A 24,814-nucleotide genomic window follows, 5' to 3' on the forward strand; every position below is an offset into this window, starting at 1 on the left:
CCTTTACTTTGTAGTGAAGTAAGCAGAGTACAAATAGGTGCCAGTTTTGTCCTATTTTCTTAATGGAAAAAAAAACTTTCTAACTTCCAACACGTGTATTTTTGAAGATGACTTTGAGCTTGTACTAAGTAAAAAAAATAGCCTGACCAACAATTGCCCTTGAAGTATGGCCTTAGTGTCATCAGCTGGTTGGTTGAAAAATTGATCTTTAAAGTATGTGATAGCATGGAAATCAGAGGGAATCACAGCACAAGAATGGAAACAGCACACTACTTTTTTCAGGGACATGAGCATTTCTTTATTGTTTAATTAATTTAGGGGGAAGTACCCTTATACCACTATGGTATTTACTATAATATTTTCATGAAATATGAAAACCAGTTGTCATCCTCATTGTATCATTCTATGTACTCTCTATAGTTGACTAACTATAACATGCACATCAGCCAATGACAGATGTATTTGTTCTCTACTGCCACCTTCACAAATTATCACAAAGTTAGCAGCTTACAATAATACCCATTTACTACCCAACAGTTCTGTTGGCCTTAAGTCTCAGTAAAGCATGGCTCAATTGAGTCTTATTTGGCAACTTATAAGGTTCTGGGGATGGATCCAATCAAAGCTCATTTAGGTTGTTGGTGGAATTCAGTTCCCTGCAGCTATAGCACTAAGGTCCACATTTCTTTCTGCCTGTCAACCAGCAATTGTTCCTAGAAGTGGTTCCTATGGGTTTTCCCCCTACTTTTTCATATTTTCCACATGACCACTCTAGTAACAATGGGTCAAGTCCCTCTGTGCTTCAAGTCTCTTTGATTCTGTTCTGCAACTCTGATTGCAGAGTAAGTTTTCTGATTTTAATGGCTCTAGTGGTTTAGATTTGAGTAATCCAGAATAATCCCCTATCATAAGACCTGTGTCCTTTGCCTTGTAATGTAATATCCACAGGCCCCAGAGAGTAGGGTGTAGACATCTGCTGGGGGCCATTCTTCCTTCTATAAATAAGTTACAATGGATAACTACTCCCTATCCATTTTTGGAGCATACTGTCCTCCTAAGGCATCTTCTTATTTCAAGTAAATGGCAACCCCTGACAGCTACTATGCCTAGAATGTAGCCTGTCGGAAGGATAGTTACTGGCACTTAAGTGACACTATTCATTTGCTTCATATTTGTGATTTTTTTTCCAAAGTTTCCCCTAAGATGAGTAAGAAGTCCTCCACCCATCCCTGTAGTGTTTCTCAATTGTGTGATCTATTGTTTAGATTACCAAATCAAAAAAAAGGTGTTGTTTCATTTTTTTCATAACTATATGAGACTTAGACACCTCTGTACATATTATTTGGGACAATGGTTAAGAAAGGAATTAAAGATAGATTTGACTTCACTTTTTAGTAGAAATGTGAGAAAATGTAGATGCTGAATTGCCTGTCATATTCAGGAGAGACTTGGGTGGCCTGAGAGAGCATTCTGGTCATGTATTGGGTGAATAAATTTTGTGTCACTGTGACCATAAGACCCCTCCAGAACAACTTAGAGGAGGAAAAGTGTATTGTGGCTCATGGTTTGAGAACTTTGGTCCATGGACATCTGATTCCATAGCTCTGGGCCCAAGGTGAGGAATAATATCATGACGGAAAGGTCATGGCAAAGGAAAACAGCTCAGTTCATCACAACCAAGAGGCATAGAAAGGGTACTCCTTGTCAGGGACTATACATAAACTCCAAAGGCATGCCTCCGGTAACCTACTTCCTCCAGCCATGACCTACCTGTCTGTAGTTATCACCTAGCTAATTCATTCAAGTGAATTAACCCATTGATTAGGTTACAGCTTTATAATCTAATCACTTCACCTCTGAACATTCTTATATTACCTCACACATAAGCTTCTAAGGGATGCCACATATGCAAACCATAATAGCTCCCAAGGAATCAGGCCCTTCCTTATATGGACATAAATAATGGACAGGAGACAACAACAGAGATCCTGAGATGGTCATTCTATCCACGTTTCATCCATGGTCATGTGTTTTGCCTAGCTTAAGCAAAAAGTCTCCAATTCTTTCTCTTCTTTAAAGGAAATATTCATTTCCTTTAAATCTAGGGAAGGAAATTGAAGAAAAGTAAGTTACCTGTTGTTATTTTAAAATCCTTATTCTTTAGTCTAATTTCTCTTCTTTTTCCCTTTGCCTTCAGCTTATTTTGCTACTAATTAGTATTTGTATCAGGAAGGGAACAGCTGCAAAGAGGAGGAATGCAGGTACATCTGACCTTAATTATCAGCCCTGACCTAAGTGTTGGGGAATGAGAGAGTGAACACCAGTGAGCAGAAGGAGCTGGCTTCTTTGGTCATCTTTACTAGTCCTCAGGGTCTCAGTGAAAATCATGGATAACTAAGCATCCTTGTTCCCAATCGGTGGATAACATTTGATATAAGGACAGTCTGAACACACTTAGAATCAAAAGTAGAGTATTGAAGTCTCACCTCAATCATCCCTTCTCAATTTTTAAGATGAAGAACCTATACCACAAAAGTCCTATTGTGTGCATAGTCACACAACAGAAGCACCAGGTTAATTTTCTCATATAGTATTTAGAAAGCTGATTCTATTATTCTCATTGATATGTATGGAGAAGCAGAGGCCAGAATTTGTTAGTGACTTACAGATGCATTGGTCAATGCAAATACGCTAAGACAAGAATGAAAACCCTCTGGCCTTTCTCCAGACACGCTTCCCACCAGCTTCTCTAGTGACAGTGCAGAGAAAGCAGATGTCCTGTACTGTGTGGATACGTGGAGTGGAAGGTACCCAGTACCTCATTATCTGCATCTTCATGTGCTAATAGTGTGCCCTGGTCCTTATTTCCTACTAATAAATCACCATAAGCTCGAGGCCTTTGTCATGACAACCTCATTTTCTCTCAGCTCATGACCATTCCATGGTCCAGGTGATATATGACCAGACTTCATCCTTGCATGAATTCCTGTATAAATAATTTCTCTTCATTTGAAAGTCCTTTTCCCTTGGAAATTCAGCCAAAATTTAATGAGAAAAAAATTATCATTCGTTTTGCAGCCTGACTGCTGAAACAAATATGACTCTCCAGTTGCAGAAGTCTTATAGATGCTATCTGCCTTCCGTTAGGAATAATTCAGATATCGAATAAGAAATCCCCTTCATTGACTGACATCTTGCAAATGAAATTTGCAGCCTCTTGAACTTCATTAGAGCTTCATGAATATTGGAAGATTTCAAAACTCTGCTGTGGTTTTTGAAAGTCAGCCAGGAGAGTTTTAACTTGGGTTTACGTGGTTCCCTTTCCTTCAGTTGACATGGGGCACCTACGACATTGTTAGTCTATCTCCATCACCTGCTTAAGAGTTATTAAGTGGAAGGCCTTATTGTGTCTATTTTATAAGCAAGGACCCCAAGGTCAGCAAGTGACACCAACTAACAAAAGGCACATGGTGCTCTAGTTAGTATCTTTATGTTCTGGGTTCCTTCCTGAGAAAGCTGCTTTCACTGCAGAGATGTCTTTCATTTGCATCACATTGTGCTAGCCAGGCACTCAATCTCCCTTTCTGCTCCAGCTGTCAGTCACAGTTCCTGTGCCCCTCTTTGCTTCATTTACCCACCCACTTGATTTCCATCAATAACTTCTTCCTACTCCAACTCCTGGAGGATGACTCTTAATCGCTAAAGTGCACGAGACTCTCAGGGTTCTCTGGGCCCTAACAATGTTGAATATTTTATGATGGAGTCCAGGAATCTGAATCTTAACAGATAACATTAAAAGTGTCCAATGAAGACAGAACTGAAATCAATTTTGATGTGAAGGAAAGCTGGGAAAATTAGAATTTCCAACCTATAAACTATGATATAGTTGCTTCCAAGCCATCTGCTTTATCTGAAGTTGAGTTTCCAAGAAGCAGAGTTGGAGGCAGAGATTCTGCTACTGATCTTTTGAGGTATGTCCTTAAGAGGCGAGGCAGGAGAGCAGGATAGGGCTGGGAATAAGTTAAGCCATGCATTTCTTAGCTGGAGAAAAGGCTCAGTCTGATCCCACAGGACATGTTCTGGAGGCCAGACAATTGGTGATAGCTACTGATTGTTATCAGCATCACTCCACCAACTGGACTCTGGGTGTCTGACTAGTAAAGGTGATCTGAACAGGGCTGCAATCCTATCTGTTGCATCTCTCAATTCAAGCATGATCAACTTTACCCATTTGTAGCATTGTCTTTCTGGCTCCACCCTCTTCCCACAAAGGGTGATTCTTCTGCTTTGATCCTAAGACACAGTTCTTCTCTAAACTCAGTTTCCAATAACTGACTATTTTTTCTGTGCTTGAGTTCCTTTCCTAGTAGCTTCTACAGCACTACAGTTTCTTAAACATGTTCTTCATAATCCTTTCCCTAAAGAGTGAAGCCCTGCTCCAGAATCTGCCCATGGAAAGGGTGTCCACTCTGGTCACCCTTGAGTTAACAGGCATCTGCATTACTCCTCTATTATTTCTTGTTTCTATGATTGCATAGAAACAGAGTCTCCCTTTCCTGCTGAACTTATTTACCTAACCCTGTCCCTGGTTCTGGGAAGGATTCTGGGTTGCATAACTCCAAGGGCATGATCATCATTGAGTTCTGAAGGAATGGCACCATCTGGAGGTGTGCAATACAGCAGCCCAGGCAATACTTCCTGGGCCACAGTTCTATCTTCTCATTAGGCTTGTGCAGGACAATCTGGAGGTCACTTCCTAGGTCCAACCTTGCCCAGGCCCTCTTGTGTCCTGCGTTCTGCTTGGTGATGTCCATGGAAGGTTAGGAATGCTTCTACTTCTCTATGTCTGGTTTCTTCTACTACCTTTCCTTCTTTAAAAAAACAATTGTAAAATTGTAAGTGGCCATCAAATGTTCTCACATATTAGGAAAACTAATAATGAAATTTAATGCTTCAATAAAATAATTTCACTTGGGAGAGATATTGCTAAGATATTTGTTAGACAAAGTAAACAAAGACACTAATCTAAGTATTAACAGAGATATTAAGCCAGCTTCCTAGTCTCTGGAATTGCTGCCTGTATACAACTCCACTTTCTGTGTTTTATGGCAGAAATTCAGAGGTATTGCTTCCAGCTACTTACCTGCCAAGAAATGTCCATCTTAAAGCTTTATTGTGCAATCGAATGCTTGGTAAATCAGACTTATATTTGTTTATTTGCAACAAAATTCACAATGGTGAAAAAATTATGTCTACTTGAAAATACTATACTATAAGAATCAATTGAAAACAATATCAGTTTAAAACCAATAATACAAGAGACAAGATTGTACAATGCACAGGAAGAAAAAGATTTACTCATCCTAGTAACCAAACAAAGCAAACAAAAGGAACAAATTTCTACTTGTCAAATGGGCACATATTTTACAAAATGATACTGTCAAAATGTCGGTCAAGATGTGGTAAAATGTGTATTTAGATATGTAGCTGATGATAGTATAAATGTACAATTTTTTTCTGAATGAAAAAATTTCAATATGCATTAAGAGTCTAAAGAAACATCTTGATTGAACAACTTTACTGTGAAGATTTAATTCTACAGAAACGATCATATATGAAATGATATAAACATTTGTATTCAAAAAAAGAAAAAGAAGAACTTCCTATATTTCTAATCACCAACAGACCAAATATTTGTAATATTGTAGAAGACAATGGAGCTATTTTATTGGGCTGTGTTAGATATGTCTTTTTTCAATATTTATTTAATAATACAAGCTCAAGACTCTTAAATCTGTGTTTGGGTAGGCATAGAAAAAATGGACTAGGGTTGAAGCCACTTAAACTATTTGTTGAAGTTCAGCCCTAACAAGATTTCTCCATCCCATTTAAATTCTGGCCCAAGACCTGACTAATAGAAGAATGTTAACTCTGCTTTAATAGTTCCTCTGTCCTCCTTGAGATCTCATGGGTTTCTAAGGCTTACAGTTAGACTCGGAAGTTCATGCTTATTTTGGATAGTCACAGTAGACTAGACACTATCTGGGAAATGAGGCCTAAAAGGAAGTAATACTGTCAGGAAGTAGCCTAAGACTTCTCTGCTGAAGATGAATAAGGCCTCATTTTGACTTATTGTTTCAAATCTAAAGTCCTCTGACTCACTGTTAAAGTTCAATAAATAATATTTTTTAAAATCATTGCTATCTTTATTAACCCTATTCATAAAACCTTAGATCCTTCCTGTATCACTCAGTACTTCCTCTCCATTTTGCATCTTCATCAAAATTGCTACTGCATAGGTGCCCCTTCCTCTTATTCCTCCTCTCTTTACTGCGTCTTATCTTTGATAATAGCAGTCTTAGGTCAGCCTCCTCATGAATCTTCCCTGGGATTCCAATGACTGGTTCCTATCCTAAATCCTTACCATTACAATTGGACCCACACAATTTGACAACTTATTATACACAAATAGCACAGACTTGGATATAAAATGTAATCCATGGATGGCCAGGTAGCAGTTTTCAATATCAGAATGAAATCCCTGCAGTATGACATTCTTTTTTCTGTTAAATAACTTCAATGAATGATCTGGTATTCTCCTGTTAATTTTATTCTAAACACTATTAGAAATTCCTGTTACTCTGGGTACTGATATCTTCATTCCATGCAAGAGTGAAACATAGCTTTGAACAGTTCTCTCCCAACCCCACTCAGTTCACAAACCTGAAATGGAATATAATTTTGGTTCTACCTTTAAGGGATTTGAAGAACATTCTCATTTACTGCTTCAGACTAACATAATTGCCTAAACTTCCCCCCTTTGATTTTTTCCATTTTGACACAGTAGCTTATTTTATTTCTACAGACATTAAGAGCTCCTAATTTGACTAATATTTTAGATATTTCATTTTATATTAAAGTTTTTATTCAATAATCTCAAGTGATAGCTTATAGTCATCATATCAGATTTCCCTTTGAATGTTCTTAAATTATTATAGTCACCATCAATAATAATCAAGCTCAGTTGGATCCTCATCCTGTTCCTGAACTGTCAATCAGTCACTCTGAGAACAATTGAGATAATGTAGAGGATTATTATTTAAGTAACTCTTACTACTGTGTGAAGACAGGAAAGTTGTGCTTACATTGCAGGTGGAGTCTACTCCCACAGTGTGATGGAGGTTTTACAATTGGCAGGATAATTAGGAAAGTGTCATGGTGGATTTCTGGCAGCAAAATGACCTTCACCTCTCCTTTTCCTTTGCATCGCAATCTACTCTGGGCTTCTAGAACAGGGGTCATGGTAGCACTCAACTTTAGAAAGCCAGAAACATTAGAAACTCACAGCTAAATCATGATATCCCACTGGCACATAAAATAGGCCAGAGGACTAATATAACTTTGAAACATCCAAGGAATTGTGTATGAGGTTCCCATTTATGTTAGTGCAGAATATTAAGGTGTCTCTGTAGTCTAAATTTATTTTTATTTCCCTTCTACTGCTGTGGAGTTTTGAAAGCAAGTCCCTAAGCAAATTCCACACACACCTGATGATTGTGATTTCACAGTAGTTGATGCAATGGGAAATCATTGCTGCCTTCACTTTATAGTTCTGAGAGCTTCCACAGGTCAAGACTGAAAAAATCAATGCCAGGTATGTTCTTAGAGAAGATGCTTTTAATGATTTTCCTGCTGACCTCACCACTAGACAAAGCTGTCATATTTGATCAATGTGGCAGTGTCATGCTGACCAAAGTTCCTGCCTTTCCTTTCCCAAATATTTCTGAGCATGTTCAGGGTGAATAGACATACTTTATTTCAGGGCTTATTTCTCCAGCAAACTAATTTCTACAAGGGCTTTCTTATGCCCGGTTGAGGATAGAATTAATCTCTGCTGCTGTCTTTTTGTTCCTAGCTATGTAAGAAATTGGTGCAGGGGGACGAAAGCCATCCTTCTAACCTCACTCACAGTGTTGTGAGAATTCTGCATGCCCCATGTTAATGGGAAGATTTCCTTTTTCTATGTTAAGTTTCCTTGGAGGATGCTACAAACAGCTAGTCCTTAAATACTACAGTGCTTTGAAAGAACACATACTCCTGGTAAGAAAGAGTTTGACAATCACTGGATTTTGCACCCAGAGCCAGAATTTGTTGTCCTCAAAAAACACAGGTTTTGGTATAAATTTAGCATTACTTAGACTTCTTTCTTTTATAATGAACTACCAGTATGCAATATTTAATCCTTCAACATAGCCTTGGCTATGACTAACTGTGGCCCATTATCTCTGCTTTCTTGATTTTGAACTTTAATTACTAGCAGAATATTATGGTCTATTCTTTGCCCTCTTCAGTCCCTCTAGCATTGGCTCCTTGTTTATGTGGCTTTGAGACTCAAATATATAATACTGGAGTAGAGGAGACATTCCTACATTTAAATTCCAAGTGCTACTTGAAGATAATTTTCTTATTTTATTAGAAACAGCCCAGGTGGAGTCCCAAAATGAAAGAGTTAAATAGGTGTAAATAAAGAAGTCTCTTAACCACATTTGTGTTTGTCTCATGTTATCCTTATCTAAGAATAACTAGAAGACAACAGGGAAAATCTTGACAGGTTGCCTAATCAGTATTTCAGTAGGACTGAATCCCCTGTTGAAGCCCTCATGCAAAAAAGGGTAAATGGCATCCTAGTAACCAAACAGAAATATTAGCCCAGAGACACTCAATTCCATATGTTCTGCAAAGCACATCTTTGTTGAGTGTGTTTTGATAATCTTGAGACTGGTCAGTTTGCAAAGCTCTAACCCCAACAATGCACTTGCCTTAATTATAGACATTGAGCATGGTGCTGTTTGGGGATTTCTTGTGGCATTCAAGAACCTCTTCCAAGTATTTTTCTTAAAATGTGGCTCCAAAGTTAATATTAACAACCACGATAATATGCCTGCCTAAGGGGCCACTCGTTTAATTGGATTGTTAAATTAATCTTCTCTGGGTATCTCCCCTTGGAACAGAAGGCATCCTTCAAGCTTCTTAAGCACATGAACAACAACTGCATTTGGAAAGAATGACCATGGAGCATCTAGGAATGCAGACATTATTAAAGCTTTTTTTTCTGCTTAAGGTGACATCTTTGAACACTTTAATAAAAACTGACTCTTCATATAATGGTATTCATCAGCACATCTGCCCTATACTCACACTGAACACACTTGAGAACTGTAACTTTGTCAAGCACTTTCTGGCCTGAAGCTTTTACCAGTATCTGCTGTCTTTTTTAATTATGCACCCTAGCTAAGCCACAGAAGACTGAATGAATGCAAGGATTCATTAACTCTTTGAATTTGTTAAATACTAACAGTTAACCAATAGAAGTAGTTCAATGATGTAAGAGTCACACTGCTTCAAATTTTTCTTTGTTGTAGTTTTTAAATGATCAATTTTTAGCTATTTCAACAGATTAAAAGCAAACTAATCATGCCATATTTAGTTGTGGAGTTCAAGTCTAAATGTTTATGTGAAAATTATTATAGTAAACTTTTAATATGGCAAAGCAACCTTAAGCTCTATTTTAGCCAAATGAAACATAATCTAAAATTATATTAGAACATTTTCCTTGTCTTCAAACTGTTTGGTGTAACAGAATTATTGATATACAGCTTGGTGGATTTCACCAGTTAATGCACATTCTTTTCCTCTCCTTCCCTCAATTATATGTATACTGAGAAATGTGCATTTGTCTGGGGAATTATTTTGTTTGCTACCACTTAATGAATCTCAATATTTTGAGTAAATGTACCTCGGTCTAATCAGACTTTTTATGACCTTTATAACTATGTTTAAAATCCTTAATTCCTTTTTCTGGGTGTTTGTGAGCCTGATTGCGGGTCATGAAGTAAAAATGTATTATTCTACATATTCACTAGCTAAATAAATATAGCTCTTGTTTAGAAAGCAAAAAAAAAAAAAAAAACAACAACAACAACAACAAAAAAACCTTGGGGGAATCAGTTTACCGTATCTTATAGCTAGGTCAATCTGAAGGTCATGGAATGGAGACTTATGATTCTCAGTGGTGTGTTTCTTCTCAAATGCATTTTGCCTATTAATTTTAACCTCTCTTTGAAGTGATGAATAGAGCATCTATATGAAAAAACCATAAAAATAATTCTGCCTCTATCTTAATATCATTCATGTGAAATAAAGCAGAAAAACCTCATCATGTGATGAAATGTTGTGGTCTACCACCAAGGGCAAATTTCATTTCATACACACAACCACTTATCAGTGTAGTGGGAAACCACATATTTTTATATACTGCTGAGTGATATTACTCCTTGGCTGCAACTAAGTAAGAGACAGGAATGTAGTACTTAAGACCATTCTGGAGTGAGACAGGCAGGGTGATTTAATGATTACTGCTATGTGGTAGTGTGACCTCCTTACACAAATCATTTAACCCACTAGACCTTGAATTTTTTTTATCAGTAATCTGGGATAGTAATATCACTCATTTGATAAGTCCTTCTGAGGAGAATAAAATAATACATGTCAAGCATCTAATTGACGTTCTGTCACAATGCAAGCATCTAGTCATGTTATTGCTTATACCTGATGCTGGACTAAGATGTTAAATCTTGAGCATTTTTTTAAAAGTAAAGATTGCATTCTAATTCTTAAAAAAGTTACAAAGATAGTGTAAAGGGTTCTCATAATGCCTACAATTCACTTTTCCCTGTAGTTAACATCTTATATTACTATGTAACATTTGCAACATTATGAACTTATATTGATACATTATCATTAACTAAATCCCAACTTTTTTTAGATTTCAACAAATTTTCCTTTTTCTATTCCAGAATCTTATCTGGCATATTACATTGCATTATTTTTTGGGTCTTACTGAGTTCCTCCAAGCCTTGGCAGTCCCCAAACATTCCTTTTTTATAGTGACTTGACAAATTTTAGGAGTACTGATTGTGTATTTTGTAGAATGTCCCTAAATTTGAGTTTAGCTGATGTATTTCTCATAGTTACAGTGGGATGATGGGGGATAAATGCTGCAGATGTGAAATATCTTCTCCAGAGTATACACACTAATTTATCACAGATGATGTTAACATTGATCACCTGGTTAAGGTCGTGTTAACCAGGTCTCTGTGTTGTAAATTTACTTTTATGCCCCTTCTTCTACTATGAGCTTTGAAAGCAAGCACTAAGAATATTCTGTACTCAAGGAGTGGAGAGTTGTGTTGTACCTTGTTGAGAATAGAACATCTGCATAAATTCTTTGGAATTATTTTGTACAGAAGATTTGTCTTTTCTCCCCATTTAATTTTTATCTGAATATTTGTTTATATTGGTATGAGCTTGTGTTTGATACTATGGACAATAATCCATACTGCATTATTTATTTCATTTCTCAAACTGTTTTGGCTTTGGCCATTCAACGTTCTTCACTTGACTTTAGTGTCCATTTGACATAGTTCCATGGCTTTATATTTTTAGGATTTATTCACTTCTGGCACTACAAGTTACTCTAGTCTCATTTTGTATATTTGCTGTCCTTTCTCTATAACAGGTTATTTCCCCCAAGGAGTCCTGACCCACCCCACCAGTTTTTTCAAAGTGGAATTAAAACACAAGGTCTTCAGATTTCACCAATTTTTAGGCAAGGAGCTCTCAGTAGATTCTACTGGTGAACTAAATGCAGGGTTTGTTTCAAAAAACGACTGGCTATTGGTGGCTTTAGGGTACTGTGGCTTCACTGGACAGAACTAGGAAACATGTGTTTACCAACACACATGTAAACATTGCGACACAAATTTATGATTTCATAGATTGAACTTAAATTCATATTGATATCCCCAGCTCCATCCAGTACCACCAAATTCATTGTGGCTTTCCCTTTTTGCTTATTTATAACCTCCTATTCCAATGCTGATAAACTTTGCTTATACTATCTTCCATTTATTTATAATTTGTTTAACCTTGTTATACATATGTGCAGTGATTTCAGAAATGTTAACATATCCCATGGGAAGCAACTCTACCAACTAAGGTAGAGTGCTTGCATTCCATTCCTGAGTGTAATTTTAATAGGTTTGAATCAGTCCCTTGACCTTGTGAGGTGATCCTTCTTATTATAGAATATTTAGCTTTCTTGTTTCTGTAAATATTTCTGTAAATATTCCCCTCACAGCCTGAGCTGAGTGGTTAACAAATCCAAACAGATCTGCATGGACTCTAGACCCTGCATTTGTTTCACTGGTATATTCTGCTAAGAGCTCTGCAGCTGTATGCTCTTGACAACATTAATCTTAGGAGCTACTCTTTTAATTTCTGTGACAGATATTGACTAAATTCTCAGTAGACATAAATTTTTATTAGGCCCTTAGGATTCCAAATCTTATTCTTTCAAGAGCTACTGCTGAGAGAAAACACATAAAAAGTAGCATGACATTCAAGAAATCCCTACAGTTGTGATACCTGGAAAAATAATGTGTTAATCTAGCTGGGTGGATAAATTTACACAAAAGATCAATGTAAATGATCAACTGACAGTGCTCTGTGGAAGTGAATCTGAAATGAGAAGCCATAGTATATCTCATTTCCAGGTGATTCAGGAATGTTGTAAATATATGGCCTTTATTAAACCCCAAACTATGTCCAGAATATGCATACTGGCTTCTGTTCTATGATCCTATTTCATCTACCTGACATACAAATTCCAGGAAGAAGTCTGAAGGATGTGAAACTATTTTGTATGTCCCAAAGTAAGTTTTTTATTGTGAAGCATCTTGTCGAGGTGTAAATATTGTATTTTGTTGATCAAAAAACCAATCATGGGAGAAAACCTGCTATCGGGTCCACTCTTGCATTGTGAGAGTTCTGTTCCTATATCTATCCTTCAATAAATCCTACTCTTACAAAAAACATTTGATCAAGAGTGGATTTACAATGTTAATGCCCTGCAACTTAAAGTTGTATTTTTTTTAATAAGCATGGCCCTGTATTGGTTATTAGACATGTTATGTCAGACCCTAAATGAAATACATCAGAGAAAAGTAGAGTTTTTTACAAAGAGTTCTCATATTTTTTTGCAAAATCTACTGTTATTGGGTTAGCCTGTCACTGCAGCATGTAACTAGAGATACTTGAAGAGAACAAAGCATTGATCAGAACTCAAAGAGGATCCTACAGCAATAATCCACTGAACTCCCTCACTTACCTAAGAGAAAGCTTCCTTCCCAACATCTATAAAGAATGAGTGGTGGTTCTCTAAGCACAGATCTGACCCTTGGAGTGCAGAAGAGGCTGAGAGTTGCAGGTTGGTAAAGGATTCTGACCCAGCAGGTTGTTGAGAAGGAAGCTGATTCCTGATCCATTTTAACAACAGTCACTTCCCATACTCACTAAAGCCACCAGGTTCCTGTCACATACCCCATCTCTACAATTACCTGCCAACTGCTGTTGCAGAACTACAAAGATGAGTTACTCCAGGGGGAGTAGTTTATCACTCCATGACACCATTTTGTGACAGATGGATAATAAAAGCAAAGGCACACAGCAAGAAGCCCTGCTTTCTCTCTTTAGAGAAACGAAGAGCCCCCACGGTTCCACTGTTTGTTACTAACTGATCCTCACCATCACTTCAACACACCAGTGATTGTCCTTGTTTTTCAAATGCACCATAATCTTTTGAAATATGAATTAGCTAAATGTAATTGTATTTTCAGAAAATTGAGGCTTACCATATATTATCATTAATTTGCAGGGAGCCTGCTATTTCTGTCATAACTGGGGGGGATTTTCTCTCAACAATAGATGGGGATGATATACTTAGAAAAATATCTGTACTGTTCACATATGATAAGACCAGGTGGGGTTGAGCAATAGAAATCCAACTATTAATAACAGTGATAATAACATATATTTAATTGAGCGATTCTCCTTTCTTCTTTTCCATCCTACATAGAATTTAATTTACATCTTAATAAGCTGAACAAAAATAATGGAGGGTCATATTTCTCTGTGATGTGAGCAGAGAAAACCCTTTAGGTAAAGAGTAAAATATAACATCAGAGGAAAAAAAAAATTACAAATTCTATGTTTGAACATGGGCAAGACTAAACTGTTCTGAATCTTATGGCAAATTCTCCCTGGAAAGACCATGAAGAAAATTTAGCAGCCCAGACCTTCAATCAAAGTTGAGGTCATTGTAGTCATTGGAGGTCATTATTAAAAAAAAGACTTGATTAATCTTCCTTCAATAAATCTAATACTCAGGCAATTTAAAGGAATGTGAATTTCATTTTCTTTGCCTGATAAGTTAACAATATAAAGTAATTACAGACGTATCTATTTTGATCTGAATGACATTATATCAAATTCTGTATTGAATATGTAATTCTATCAGATAAAATAAATCAGTGGAGAGCTACAAATACCCCCAAATCAGAAAAATATTTTCTCTAGGAAGAATCATGTTTAGCAATATTTCCCAAAATGCTTCCTTGTATTATGAGAAGAAGGATTTTTTTTTTTCTTTTGAAGGGTCTAGGTTGGAAAAGGTAACACTACTTAGACATGCATGCATAATGGTGAGATTTTATTAACCCAAGAGAAAGTACAAATATCAACAAGGTTACTTTATTGGAGTTAAATTTCCTTTCAATCTATAGTCTATATTTTTTCAAATCTAGACATTCCAACTTGGAAAACATGAGGCACATGCAAAGGATAAATGTCAAGCTGATCATTATGCTAACAAATATCATGTCCCATTTGCAGTGCAGCTTCACCTGTTGGGCAAGGTTGCAACATGCAGGCACAGAGCTCTGGGAATGAGCAGTGTCTCTGCTCATTTTTTTTGGTACTTAGGGTTGAACTCAGGGCCACTCAACCACTGAGCCACATCCCCAGCCCTATTTTGTATTTTATTTAGAGACAGGGTCTCTCTGAGTTGCTTAGTGCCTCACCATTGCTAAGGCTGGTTTTGAACTTCTGATCCTCCTGCCCCAGCCTCCCAAGCCACTGGGAGTACAGGCATGCCCCACTGCACCTGGCTTGCCTCTGTTCTTGATAGCCATGGGAACTTGATTATAGAACTATTGAGATTTTAGTTGGCCAGCCAATGCATTTCCTTCCCAAAGTTGGATCCAAATAAATGGACCCAGGGGCAGATATGTTGAGATTAAATATCATTTTGTTAGAAGTATTAATGTACATAGAATATTTAAAAGAATGTACAAAAAGATTAATAAGTAAATTCAGTATGCTTTAAGGATATGAAGCTGGTATATGAATATCAATAGTATTCTATGTACTAGAAACAAACATTTTTTTTTTGTAAATTTAAAATTGAGGTAGTACCAGAAAAATCAAACGCTTAGAATCTGAACTCTGGAAACTATGAAGCAGTGCTAGGATAAATTTATTAACTTTGTGGAAGTTACATAGGTGTGTACAAATGTGGAGGTTTATTGACCAGTACACTAAAGATTTTTGCACTTTACTTAAGTGAGTTTTATTTCAATGAAAAAGTTATTAAAAGTTGAAAGAAAAACCCCAACAAAAATCAAATGGGATAGAAATATAGATTAATGGATAAGATATGTGCCTACAAATTACTTTTGAATATTTTATCCCAGAATTGGGTTGACTAACTATCTAGTCACTGGTACTGCTGAACTTAGCCCACTAGTATAGCCCACATTGACTATAGAACAGAGAACCAGCCAGAACCTTGGAGTCAAGTTCCTGGCTCCAAATGAAGGAAACAGTTGGGCTGAGCATGTCTTGTTTCTTTTTCTAATCCACTAATAAAAGCAAGTCACTCCTCTCCTTGTTAGATAAGGAGGGAGGTATGAGGTGTTCCACAGTAAGTTCCTTCATGAAGAATGTTGAGGTGAAGAGAAAGAAAGACCTTCCTCCCAGCCATGACTTGACTTCTCTGTACTCTAATTTTCACATTTGTCAAATGATAATGTGGTTTTGTGAGCACTAAAAAAAAGATAATGTGTGTGAATGGCTCTGCATATACCAGTAAATGTGGGATTGGAGAAATAACACATTGAACTTGAAGGGAAAGAGGCTTTCAGGAAGATAGTTTAATCCATTTGTGCTATTTTGGTTAAGAAACTAAGGCCTGAGGAGGTCGAGACTCTTACCCATGTTCCATGGCTTGCTGAAAATAGATAGTTGATAGACTATATATATGGAATATTCTCATCAGTTCGGGTTCCTGCTCCAGAGTTTCTTCTGCTATAACACTCTGATGAATAACCATCCTAAATTGTGATGGATAGAATTACATACATTTCTCCCAACCACCATGAAATTCCTGTTTTCAGAAGGTACAATGCCTAATCCTGCCTCTATGGGAGCTCCATGTGCTGCTACACTCAGATAGCAATTTAAAGTCGTCATGCTTTTGCAATAAGAACAAGATTACTATTTGCAATCAAGGTAGCTATTTTCACAATCCATTGTGAAGCAGTTAGACAGGTATTCTTTTGAAAGCAAATAAACAGTCGACCTCAATTATTTGGTTCCATTTAGCATATTAGAAAAGGTAATGGTTTAATGACACCCTAGTGGTCTAAAATAGTTAACGCATCACAGAAAATGAATCATGAAATTCCCTTCTCACTAATAACTCTGAGACTAGTGTTATGAATAGGCACTAAACCCCAGGGAATCAGTGTTTTCACCTTCCTACCAAGTGGAAACGTTATTCGTTTTTTATTTTCTATTCATTGATCATGAAAGCATAAGCTCTTGTGGGAAACAGGGAACCCTGTAATATATCTTGTTTATCAGATAATGAGTCCTTGTAACATATCTGAGACAGTTGCTTTGACAAAGAAAATGGTCCTATAAAGGCCATTGATTTTCCAATTGGATGTCCCATGATTCCAAATGATCTCTCTTTAGACTGGAACCAAAAGGGATGAGATTGGGGTAGAGCTGAAGAGACAGTTCTTAACTGTGGTCATCTCCCTTGTCATGTGCAGAGCCAGTGGATTGACAGGGTAAGGAAGTATGTGTGCTCACCTCAGATTGTCACAAACACAAAGCTGTTTGTGTTTATTTTGGAAAAGTTTATGAGCTAATACCTTGCAAATACCTGACAGGATGAGCTTCTGCATCACGATTTGTTATCAAGGGATGGATGCCAACACTTCTGGTCAGAGAGGCAGCTGAATCCATGTGGAACAATCCCAGGGAGAAGTCCCCAAATTGACTTGGCCAATGTGCTGTTGTACAGCCGAGTGTCTTTTCCTCTGCAATCAGAAGAGTGCCTCCTCTGTAGGTTTCTATGTGCACCATGCAGTCTCTGAGTGTAACAGAAAGAACAAGGACCGAGAAGGCATTTGTTCCCATGTTCTACCATACTGTTTCCTTGTCTTTAAAATGGTAAAAATTAATGTTTATTTGACAGGATAATAGTGAACGTTCAATTTCTCTTATTATTATAGATAGCTGACACTCAAAAATTATTGTAGATACTTGCAATTAAAATTAGATAAATGTAAAAATTGGTTAAAAGTAATAAAATATTATATTATTTATAAATATGTATTTGTGCATAAATCTTGCCCATTACAGCATCAGTAGGTGGATACAGTTAGAGGGCACATGGCTCAAGAGACATGTATTGGTTTCCTCAAATTTGCCTTGTTTGGTCACCTTGTTTATGTTCTGGAAAAATATCATTATTAACACTCACTTTCACTTTGAAAAGTGACTCAGTTTGGGTAAGCTTTATTATCACCTTAAATAAGGATCAAAAAGAAAACACTGTTCTCACAGAGATCCAGGAAGGTTACTGTCTTAGTGCTGATGGATGAAGAATCCATAAGACAGCCACTGCATTAAGACATTTGAACTGGGAATACCAACATGATTGCTCATCTCTATATAATAAATCTTAAATAGTAATTATTAAAACAAGAACAGTAAGTCCAGAGGCTATAAGGTTTATCTCTAATACATAATTTTCCATTTGGTACAAGATGTGTGTTTATTTTCCTACAATTTGATCCTGATGCTAATTTTAATACCTCCAAATTCAGGTGGGTGTTTTCAGTATTAATTAAGATCATTTAAGTTTCTGCAACATTGAAGGTTTTGGAGTGCCTCCCTATCTCTGTCTCTGTCTCTTGGAAATGTCTCTTGATTCTAGCAGCTTTAGTATTTAGCTCCAGTGTATGGGGGCTTGGGGTAACCTATAAAGGCTTATTTAAAACTTATCAGAAAAATGGCCCTAATTTACTTTCCTTATCCTATTAAGATTGGAAATTGAGGGAAAGAAAACTTAACATTAAAGGCCCAGGTTCTGGGTGACAGACAGAAGTTACCCTATTTTGATGATGTTGTAATTTTTTAATGAGGATCTTTTCTTTCTGTCTTATATAACTTTCCATGTTTGTTCTGTAAGTATTGATGTTAAAATGCCCTTTTTCTCTTACTCCTCATTTCCTCTTGGAAAATTTTCTTTCAATTTGGAAAATATTGTACTTTAGCAAATTATACTTTTAGCAATGTCTTATCAAGCAAAGTTAGAAAGAGGGTTTAAATTGAATCTCTTTCCTCTTCGACCTGGTCTGAGAATTCTGTATATTATTCTTAGGATAGATACACATATATTGTCACATTTTCAATTACACCTAAATAAATTAGCCTTTAAATGGATCTCTTTGGAAATTTCTATTTTTATCTGAAGCCCAACATCAAGGGCAAACCTTTTTCTCTTTCATTCTAAAGACTCCAAGCTCTCCAACTTCCTAAAAATCCTCTGATTGCCTTCAGCTCAAGAATCTTAGTGTCCAGGGAACTCTTTAGGCTGAAGCAAAGAGGATCTGACAGGAGAGAGCCTCACATTCTTCACCCATAAAGAGCTGAGCCTTTTGACTTTCTAGAACTAGACGTTGGGAACGTAACACTTAGACCCTTCACTACACACTCAGGTTGCCACTGCAGAAAAGCAGACATCTGGAACTAAGTAGAAAGTCTGCTTTATGCCAGTGGTGTGCTCCAAATCCATTTTGTTTTCTAAAACTTGTTACCTTTATTTCATCAAATCCAGATGGTCTCCAAATTTCTCATCCATATGCAAGTCCTAAAGTTTAAACTTCCAATATGGAGTTTAGATCTGAAGCCATAGGTTTCCTGTGAAATGGTTGGCAATTGAGAAATGTTTATTCACATGCAGCATGGGTAGAGATAATCACAGTGCTTTTTAAATTTAAAATATATATGTATATTTCATATTTTTTATATAACATATATTATATATATGTTAAAAGCTGAATGATAACATGAATGTGTAGTACAACTCCTCTCTCAAGAGATATTTTACTTGGGTATCTAATAGCAATATATGATTTAAATATTTCTGCATTGTCAATCATACAGAAGAGATTCATACTACCTAGTTCTTCTAAATCAGGGGCTTTGTGGCCCTAGAGATGATAAAAATAGTGAAATCACCAAATGAAATATCGGGTTAGATAATGCCAAGCAAGAATTACCATGAATTGCAGGTTGTCACAAAGGATACAGTACCATGATACAGGAGACTTTTAATATAAGCTCCTGTGAATCAAAAGCGAATTCAAGTTATTTCCTTTGCTCTTTAAGGATTTGCTTATAATACATGAAAACTTGTTTATTTTTACCTCTGTGAAGTTTGTTCTATATTGCATAAAGCCATTATTGAGTTCAGAAAATGGAACTGCATGAAACATTTTGTAGGTAGAATACATCAAAGCCACTCCAAAGTATGAAGTTTGCACAGGTGGCCTTGGCTTTGCCACTGCCATTGCTGTTTCCCTTCTCTGAAAGCCCTGGAAGCACTTGACACATACACATACAGACCTGGTCTTCATGAGTGTGACCTCGGCAGTGATCTGTTTCTATTGTTGCAGGCAATGAAAGCTTAGAAGAAAACTATGTCCAGGACAGCAAGATGGGGTTTGTCATCAATGCCATCTATGCCATGGCACATGGGCTACAGAACATGCACCATGCCCTCTGCCCTGGCCACGTGGGACTCTGTGATGCCATGAAGCCCATTGACGGCAGGAAACTCCTGGACTTCCTCATCAAGTCCTCATTCATCGGCGTGTCTGGAGAGGAGGTGTGGTTTGATGAGAAGGGAGATGCTCCTGGAAGGTAAAGCAGTCTTTTCTGTGACAGATCTGAATAACTTTTTAACCCTTCCCATTGCCTAGATGGTAGTTAGGTCTCCATTTGATTCTGTGGGTTCTCAATGTCATGAAGATAGATTCAACAAGATAGCTGAAAAGGTAGGTCTAGTATCACATGGAAACTACCAAAGTTCACACTGCCTTTTGACATACCTCCTAGTAACCCCCCAAGAACATTGCATCTTGCCAGTGCCACCCCCCTAACCAGCTCTCATTTGGTCCTTCCCTCAGAAGGACTGGAACCTCCCTGGAAGCCTAAGAAACTAAAGAGATTTACACCTGACATGCAGACCACCCCAGGAACTGCCTGTACCCAGCCAGCATTGATCTGATCAATTAATTGGTCACAGTGCTATTATGAATAGTACACCTACTTAAGGAGCTTACTATGTGAAGAGATCCAAGTCCGATACATGCATTCCTTTTTCTCAGGCTTACTTATGTTATTGTTAATATATTTCTTGGAACAAGAAAGGAAATAATTTTTTTCTGGGATTTAGTCTCTAATGGTTTTCAAAAATTAATCAAATGAGAGATGAGGAAAATTAAACTTTAATTTGTGTGTGTATGTGTGTGTGCATGCACATGCTTATATAATTCCCCAAAGTCTTTTGACATACAGTATATTCTACAACACTCACTTTGATATCACCAGTCTGCTCATACGTCACTGGTACCTAGTGAATGATGTTAGTATCAAGAGTAGCTATGTTCATTCAAACAAATTTTCCTAGGAAAGGAATAATCAGAATAATAGGAGAAAAAGTAAAACCTGCAGTAGAAGCAAAAAGGCCTTCAGCCTGGCTGCTATGTAGTAGGCTCATAATCTTCTAGGCCCTGTTACTTTTCAGTTTATGGTTTGCATAGATGGAACATCAGATCATGAATTCTCACTGCCTTAGGTCTATCATTATCCTTCTCTGACAGATGATAAAGTTGAGTGTCGGAGGAAACTAAGCAACTCACCTAAGGTAACACAGAGGGCCATTGGTGGAGGCAGTGTAGTCTGGCTCTGGAGTTTATAAGCTAATTGTAAAATTAGGCAAAACTTCTAGCAACTTTCTTAATGTCATTGTGGAAGTACTGTGAACCCAAATCCTTCTCCAGATGTCTCTTCTTTACACGTAAACTTTAATTCCTACATTTGGAGAGTTCCTTGTGGGGCCTAAGTGGAATCTCTCTATTAAAATACAACTGCTCTAGGAAGGATAAGTGACATGTCACAGTCAGCAATTAAAATGAATTTATAGGACACCCCCCAAGCTGCCAGAAAAGTGGGAGCAGATTTTGATCAGAACTTGAGGATAGATGATCCAGGGCTTGGGAATGTGGAAAGCTTCACAGTGCTGATTACCTTAGGAAGTGATACCAGGAAGAACAAATAGGTCTGAAATTCAGAACAGGAACCACCTACTTTGCTAAGCCCACCACTGTAATCCTGCCTTCCACTGGAAATGAGGCTCAGTACAGGGTCAAATTTGCAATGCTAATCTTCCTTTATGATTCCAGAAGAAAGCATATGCCCAGCCCAGGGCCAGATACATTTTTTTACATTTCATAAATACAAATTTCCTCCTCCTTTTTCTCTTTGAAACTTATCCAAAAGGTAGTGCATAATTTTAGCTTGTATCTCTTCCATCTATAATTACATATTTAAATTGTGAGTTTTCCCCTGGGTCCCCTTTCAGGGATCATTTCCTCCTGTTTGGAATTGGTCAGCTTCATCTGTGATCAGTTCCTGTTTCAACCACCTCCCTCTGCATCCAGCTCCCGTCATACCATTGCTCATGCCTCTGGTCCCTCTTGTAGTTATTTTAGTTAATCATTGCACAACATAAACCGGATGCAATGAGAGGATTCTGTGAAGATGCAATTTACAGCATGAGCATATTCCAAATAAAGGCCAACATGCCAGGAAGGAACCCTGGCGTTAAGAGCAAAGAGCAGCTTTTATTAACACACAGAGCATAGGGAGGCCTCTTTTCTGTAAGTCAATATTTTCCTTTTGGTATCTTTTAGTATTTTCCCACAGAACCCCTCCAGCATTTGGAACTTTTTTAAAAATGTGTTTTTGTACCAAAATACTGTGGATTTTGAGGTCCCCAAATGTGAATAAAGTGTGAACTAATTTCCTCTATGAAAGTGCAAAACTAAAGAAGTTGAAATAAAAGTCTTAGGAAACTGACTTATAGAAAAATCTTATTCTACTATTGCAGCAAAGCCTTCATTGAAAGTTCAAAGAAAGTGTCATGGCATAATATGAAATAAAACACCAAAAACAATTTAATGAAATTGAAAAGAAAACTACTCCATAGAATAGTTGCAGTAGGTTCTATAGCCATAGTGAACTTAAAATGGAAAGATATTAGAGGTACAGATTAGTGCCTTTGAGCACAGAAAGAGTGTGAACTCACAATTAATATCCACTCAAATACCACTCAGTTATTCTGAAGAACATTCTGGCATGCTTCAGTAACAAGAGGCATAATAACTCTTGCTGAAGCCAAAATAGCACAAAATTGAAGGATGAGCTCCAGGTGCACTGGTCTCTCTTCTCACTCTTGGTAAGCTTTGCTCACTGCACAAGGGGACACTTCCTGTACACTGGGCTCCTTTCTTTCAGGAGACAGCTCTTATAGGAATCGCCCGAATCCGAACATGGAGAAGCCACAAGCTACCCTGTGCATGACAGGATGCTTTCACACATTGAGAACAGGCAGAAAAGTCAATAAATTGAAAAGTCAATAACAAACGGGGTCATATACAGCAAATAGGCTTTGAAAGCCAACTTAGGCTTCAGGGTAGTAGAATCCCTGAGTGAAATGCTGAGAAAGACCGTGCGCCGGAGTCAGGTATAGAGAGAAATAATTCCAGGATGACTCAGGTAACAACATGGGGGAATGAAGATGAGAAAGAGGAAAATCAGTTGGTTAACCGTTATGTATTTCCTTAGGTCATGCACCAAGAGCAAGATACCATGACCTGTATTCTATGTAGCCCAGTAGAGGAAGGATTCCTCATAGGTACTATAGAAAAGAATCCCACTACAGAGCTAGGAAGAGAAAGCCAGACGTAGAGTGTTGGCACATGGCCACATGAGTTATAGTTTGTTTGCTTATAGTGAACATCAACATGGAAAGTAGATGTAGGAATACTAGAGAATTTTTAATGACTGAGAGACAAATGGTTATGCCAATGCAAATGCCTTCTCCAGTTTTGTTTATTTATATTAATGGAAAGAACTGAAGTATTTTAGAGTATCCATGGAAATGCAAATATGAATGATTCTGTGATATTGCCTTGCACATTATCTTAGTCCATTTGGGCAGTTATAACAGAATATCATAGAGGGTTGGCATATAAACAAAAGAAAATATTGCTTACAAGTCTGGAGGCAGAAAGTCCAAGATCACGGCCCTAAGAGATTTGGTGTCTGGTAAAGTGTCACACTCTGAATCATAGACAAAAGCTTCTAACTGTGTCTTTATGTGGTGGAATGGAGAAGGGAGTTTTATTTGGGGACCGGGGCAAGGCTTTTGTAAAGACACTAATCTCGCTAATGAGGACTCTGCCCCATCTCTTAACCCCATCACTATGGGGGTAGAATTTCAACAAACATTGGAACCATAGGACCTGTGCATTAGTGCCAACTATAAAGTGGTTTTGTACATGCCTTATGTTCATAAATCCCCACAAGACACCCATGAAGCTTAAAGACGTTAGTGACATTTCCAAGTAGTGTAACCTATGGTTAAAATGTTAGAGAAGCACCAACTCATACATTCTGATATCAAGTTCTCTGTTCTTTTCATTGCATTGAAAAATTCTCCAGCTCTCCATGCAGGAAATGATGAGGCCTTGCCCCCAGAATCTGCTTTGGCTGCAGTAAAGATTTCTTTTTTTTTTTTTTTTAATTTTTTATTGTTGGCTGTTCAAAACATTACATAGTTCTTGATATATCATATTTCACAATTTGATTCAAGTGGGTTATGAGCTCCCATTTTTACCCCATATACAGATTGCAGAATCACATCAGTTACACATCCATTGATTTACATATTGCCATACTAGTGTCTGTTGTGTTCTGCTGCCTTTCCTATCCTCTACTATCCCCCCTCCCCTCCCCTCCCCTCCCCTCCCCTCCCCTCTTCTCTCTCTGCTCCCTCTACTGACATTCGTTTGTCCCCCTTATATTATTTTTCCCCTTCCCCTCACTTCCTCTTGTATGTACTTTTGTATAACTCTGAGGGTCTCCTTCCATTTCCATGCATTTTCCCTTCTCTCTCCCTTTCCCTCCCACCTCTCATCCCTGTTTAATGTTAATCTTCTTCTCATGCTCTTCGACCCTACTCTGTTCTTAGTTACTCTCCTTATATCAAAGAAGACATTTGGCATTTGTTTTTTAGGGATTGGCTAGCTTCACTTAGCATAATCTGCTCTAATGCCATCCATTTCCCTGTAAATTCTATGATTTTGTCATTTTTTAATGCAGAGTAATACTCCATTGTGTATAAATGCCACATTTTTTTATCCATTCATCCATTGAAGGGCATCTAGGTTGGTTCCACAGTCTAGCTATTGTGAATTGTGCTGCTATGAAC

The 24,814-nt window shown here is 37.4% G+C and overlaps 1 protein-coding gene across 3 annotated transcripts in view; it reads left to right on the forward strand.

The window, feature by feature from the left end:
* The window catches only part of Grm1 (glutamate metabotropic receptor 1), a 386,960-nt gene that overhangs the window by 295,638 nt on the left and 66,508 nt on the right, over positions 1–24,814 (forward strand). For all 3 annotated transcript variants that reach the window (XM_058581872.1, XM_046448775.2, XM_046448784.2), the window contains one exon: positions 19,932–20,178. In XM_058581872.1, coding sequence (XP_058437855.1) covers positions 19,932–20,178 — 247 coding nt within the window. The remainder of the gene's footprint in view (positions 1–19,931; positions 20,179–24,814) is intronic.

This window comes from Marmota monax, unplaced genomic scaffold (assembly GCF_021218885.2).
Source record: "Marmota monax isolate L192 unplaced genomic scaffold, Marmota_monax_Labrador192_F-V1.1 WCK01_AAM20220418_F8-fsc00030, whole genome shotgun sequence".
NCBI classification, from domain to species: domain Eukaryota; kingdom Metazoa; phylum Chordata; class Mammalia; order Rodentia; family Sciuridae; genus Marmota; species Marmota monax.